We start from the raw sequence: 5,000 nt of genomic DNA, 5'->3' as shown, positions 1-5,000 counted from the left end.
CAGAACGGCGCCCTCGCAGTCTCCGACGTTTTAATCAATTTTTAAAGGGATCGAGATTTTTCTTCTGATGTTTGATACTTTGAAGTACTGGGGACTTTTACTAATAGTTTGGTGAGCTAAAATTTATATGTTTTTGTGTATATTTTTTGGGGGGATGGGATAAGGGGTCTGTGTCCTCCAGTGTAATGCAGTGAAATGCACCTGGGTTTGGATTTATAATTCATATACTTGCGTCATGTTTTTTTCTCTCTCTCCTTTTGAACGGTGACATAACTATTCCTTATCAAACCTCTCACATCCATTTATTTGCGACGTACTCATAGAGTCATCGTAGACCAATGCTATGTTTCTTCCTTCGCACAGAGTAGCTGAGATAAGGCTTGCTTTACACTCGCCATCATTTTTATTTACATCCACAATCACACACACGCACAGCAATAAATCGTGCAGCAGAATTCATTATACAGTAATTTCCTGTGCAGCTCAGCAGATACACCAACCTCGCACAATTAAAAGGTACACCTGAATAACTTCTCGCGTAAGAAAGCGAATGTACAGCTGATATCATAGTCCGTCGCCAGTCACTGCTGTTGCGCTGGTTCTCTTGTTAGCACTCGAATGGCGGGAAATGCCAGTTTGCTGTTCCCTTTCATAATGGTTGTTCGCGGTAGGCAAAGATGTAACCGTATTATTCACTTGTTATTCACGGGTGGACTTCTCCTTATGGTCTAAGAACCGGCCTCTTTGCTAGTGAGAACCAATTGGAAAGCGTTCTCCCGGCGCTGTCTTCGAACCGCTCTCTTCGCCTTCAAGAGCCGACGCGAAAGAGCTCTTCCGAATCTCAAAAACGGTTCTCCGCCCCAGAAAACCGTTTTGGAAGAGGTCCTCGGACGTCCAAGAACCGCTCTTGGTGAACCGTTCTCTTCTACCTAGAGAACCTTTGTGAATAAGTTCTCCCGACGTCGAGGAACCACGCTCTTCTCCCGAGGGAACCACTGGGCTCTTGTGACCGACAAGAACCTCCGTCGACATGGCTTCAGATTTAGGTTTTACATCGACTCCCGGAGGTAGGTTGCAGCTATTGTATGTCTGAAATGCTTCATGATCTGTTTCAGAGTGAAGGATTATTTGATGTATCTCCACTGCATCTACCATTGTCGTAACATCCAGTGCTAATGTGCAGTTAGTATTCTGTTTACTCCATTCTTTTAGCTTTTTTTTTCTTTTCTTTTTTGTGCTAAAAGGAGTTTGTTGTCTTTTATAATATCATAGATACACAACCATTCTATGCGTATTCGTTACTTGACTGTGAAATAATAATTTTATATCACCTAAGCCAATCATGAATTCTGTAATGAAAATAACATAATTTGATGTACATAGGAATTCTATTACAACTTATTAAGACCTCTCTATACCAAGAATAAGGAAAAATTGTAATCAACATTTATAAAATAATTTCGTCTCAAAGAGAATATGTTTTTTTCTGAATATTGTATTTTTCGATTTCCATTTAGCTCTGTCTATACTAGTTGTTCGTCTCCTTATGTGATATGTATACGTAAGATTTAACCTGTTGCCAACAATATGCTGTACCGAACTACATGTGCGGATTAGTTATCTCAGTATTTATCCACAGACAGACATAAAAAATTCTAGTATTTACAAAAAGCGCAAATGCAGGAAAGGTTGATCTTTTACGTCATAGCTAGGAAAATAATTATTGTTGTTAATTCAAGGACACGGAATATAGTGTCTTAGATAATAGTAAAAGATCTACAGGATTCTTTAAGCTGATGGAAAATCCCTCTGAGAAACTGACGACCTTGGCTTGTAGGTGTTACTGACTGCAGAAAAAAACACGTTTTCCGCACACTTTAAAGTCGAGTAGAATGTTTGAAGCTTACGGCGTACACACATAGAGTTTTAGCTTTTATATAATTGTTCTCTAGACAATATATTGACAGATAATAAAGTCCTCTATTAATTGATATAAGAAACAAATATTCACTCCGTATGGTTCCTTCACGACTAGCCTCCACACAGGCGCCTCACACGGAGAGCCTCCACGCGCTGGGCTTCCCCGCGGAGTCGTCGGAATCGTCCCCGTGGCAGACTCGGGCGAGGTTCATGAGCGACGGGGACCTTGCGATGGGTCACCTGACGGGCAGCGCCGATGGCTCCGCCTCGTTGGCCTCGTCGTCGTGCCCGTCGCCCTCCTCGATCTCCCAGATGAAGCGCACCGACGACCCGCCCACCGACTCCTGCTGGCGACTGAGGCGCGGGTGGCGGAACGGGTTGGCGTAGCCGTGGATCTCCGGCTGGGGGCCCGAGGCGTCGTAGCTGTCCTCCTCGCTCTCCAGGAACAGCGAGTGCTGGCCGCCCGGGTGCAGCCGGTGAGGAAGGGCCTCCTCGTCCAGGTCCTCGTGGGCGCTGCGGCGGGTGATGGTGCCCCCGCTGTCGGTGGACACTGTGGAGTAGCGCCTCATGGGCCACCGCTGGATCCCGGCGCTCAAGACGGACGAGTTGGTCGAGGCCAGCGAGTCGCTCCTTGTGGTCACGGACCCGTTGGACATCCGAGGGCGCGTCCACCGGACCGACGGGTTCGAGAGGCGCGGGTGGCGGTAGCACTCGCTCAGCAGCGGGTCGTCGGATGAGGCCGACGAAGCGGAGTCCTGGCGGAGGCACTGCCGGCAACGTGACGGAGGCCTGTCCATGTGTGTCAGCTTGAAGGACACCGTGCTCTCCCTCCGAGGGCTGCTGTTCCTCCGCTGCTCCGCGGGCGGCAGAGGCGAAGTGACGGGGCGCCCATTGCGGAGGGAACACACGAGCTGGTTGTGGCCGCAGGCGCCGCACTCGGTGGCGTAGCTGTAGAGGGACGCCGTGTCGGGCTCGATGATCCTGACGGGCGTCGGCGCGTGCCCGTTGCCCATCTTGGGGTGAAGGGAAGACCGCGAGAAGGAAGGAGTGGCCGGGCTCGGAGGGCGCCACCAGCACACGATCTTCAGCGCCTCCTTGCTGGCCGTCTCGTTCCGATACACGTAGATGAACGGCATCGTGCAGGACGACGACAGCGCCACGTACGTGACGATCTCGTTGACGTACGGGATGTGCTGCGACAGGCCGAAAGCCTCGCAGATCTTGAGGAGATAGTACGGCATCCAGGAAGCGACGAAGGAGGCGATGACGATGACCGCCGTCTTCACCGCGCGCCCCTCCTCGCGGAAGAACAGGGACGAGAAGCTGGTGTTGGAGGAGCGGCGGCGGTGGACGCGGGTCTTGCAGCGCACGGAGTTGTGGTTGCCGGAGTCGGGCGTCGAGGGGCAGTCGGGGATGATGATCTCCGCCGGGTTCTGGCCGAGGCTGTGGCGCCGCGTGCGGGCCGAGTTGCGCTGCGCCGCCAGGTACATCTGCGAGTAGATCCAGCACAGCACGAACAGCGGCACCAGGAACCCGCACAGGCCCAGCAGCACGGCGTAGTATCTGTTGAAGTCGACGGGGACGCCGGACATCACGTTCTTACCTGGCGTAGTAAAAGGAATTATCTATTAATAATTTATAGTAAAAATAAACTTACTTTAATCTAAGCTGATACTAAGCCATTCATGATAATCCATATTAATACTACATCATTCGGAATAATTGACAATAATACTAAGTAATTCGAGTCGTTGCATAATATGACATAAATTCCCATTTTCCAAGATATGATCTCTATATTTGAAAAATCCGCGGCTTATTATTCATAGATGTGAGCTAATGGCAACGTGTGTCATTTCCAAGATTAGATATTATCAAATACATAAAGTGTATAAAAGGTTTTCTTGAATGTTTTATTACCCGTTTGTGTGTTTATTATGTCGTGTTTTTACAACTGCCGCCGGCTCTATAATAAGCACGGTTTTAGAGAACTGAGGAAAGAGAGAGAGTGAAGAAGGAAAGGAGTATGAGAGGGAGAGAGAGAGAAAGAAGGACAAACAGACAGAGAGAGAGAGAGAGACAGACAGACAGACAGAAAGAGAGAGAGAAAAGACAGAGAACAAAAGAAATAGAAAAAGAGAGAAACAGAGAAAGAAAAAAGAGAGAGAGAGAGGGAGAGAAGTAATAACCACGTTATCATGTTTTCGTATGGAATCGAAAGATCGACCACCTCTCTCTCCCTCTCTCCCTCCCTCTCTCCCTCCCTCTCCCCCAGCCCTTCACCCCGTCATTCTCACCCCTCCCCTCCTTCCCTCCCTCCCTCCCTCCCTCCATCCTTCCCTCCCCTCCCTCCCTCCCTCACCAGGAAGTGCCACAGGCGAGAGTCAATAACGACGCTCGACCTTGGCTGTGAGAGACCGTCAACTTGAAATCTCTCGTGTGTGAGATAGTGCCTCCGAGCTCCTGTTTGAGTGCTTACAGCGACCTCTTCACTAAACCGACCATGATCAACAGGTTCTCTCCTTACGGTGTTGACGGTAAACTTGGCTAGGGCGCCAACTTAATTATTTTTCCTTCGCTTCTGCTTTTTGGTTTGATCCAAATAGATATATATATAGATAGATAACTGGTAAATAAGTGAATATATATATATATATATATATATATATATATATATATATATATATATATATATATATATATATATATATACCATTCAGGACTGTTCCTTAACTCTTTCCATTCTTTCGTTTGTTCTTTATTCTCATTTCCCTACCTCTACCATTTACATGAAAAGCATCTCCTCAACCCTCGAACATAAATCGGAATATCTCCCACTGTCATTGTACGGACGAAATTACCAAAAAAAAAAGGGATAAAGGTGACAAGATCCCGGATGAACTTGACCTTTCAGAGGTTGGGATAAAATTGGCCAAGGCAAGGTCATATCAGCGGCATTGGTCTCGGAAAAAGAAATACGTAAAAAGAGGAAAGGGCAGAAAATTCCTTGGGTTAGTGAAAGGTCATAGACTACTGGAAATACGTGCCTTACGCATTAAGTAAATTAAGACAAAGAATTG

The 5,000-nt window shown here is 47.6% G+C and overlaps 1 protein-coding gene across 1 annotated transcript in view; it reads right to left on the bottom strand.

The window, feature by feature from the left end:
- Positions 1–3,518, bottom strand: part of LOC138866896 (uncharacterized) — a 4,048-nt gene extending 530 nt beyond the window's left edge. The window contains exon 1 of the mRNA XM_070140796.1: positions 1–3,518. This exon is cut by the window's left edge and continues 530 nt beyond it. Coding sequence (XP_069996897.1) covers positions 2,157–3,512 — 1,356 coding nt within the window. The 5' untranslated portion in view covers positions 3,513–3,518 and the 3' untranslated portion in view covers positions 1–2,156.
- Positions 3,519–5,000: the final 1,482 nt, after the last annotated feature.

Source organism: Penaeus vannamei, chromosome 27 (assembly GCF_042767895.1).
Source record: "Penaeus vannamei isolate JL-2024 chromosome 27, ASM4276789v1, whole genome shotgun sequence".
Classification (NCBI taxonomy): Eukaryota; Metazoa; Arthropoda; class Malacostraca; order Decapoda; family Penaeidae; genus Penaeus; species Penaeus vannamei.
Note: the sequence above shows the minus strand (reverse complement) of the source record. Positions and strands in the feature narration are given on the sequence as shown.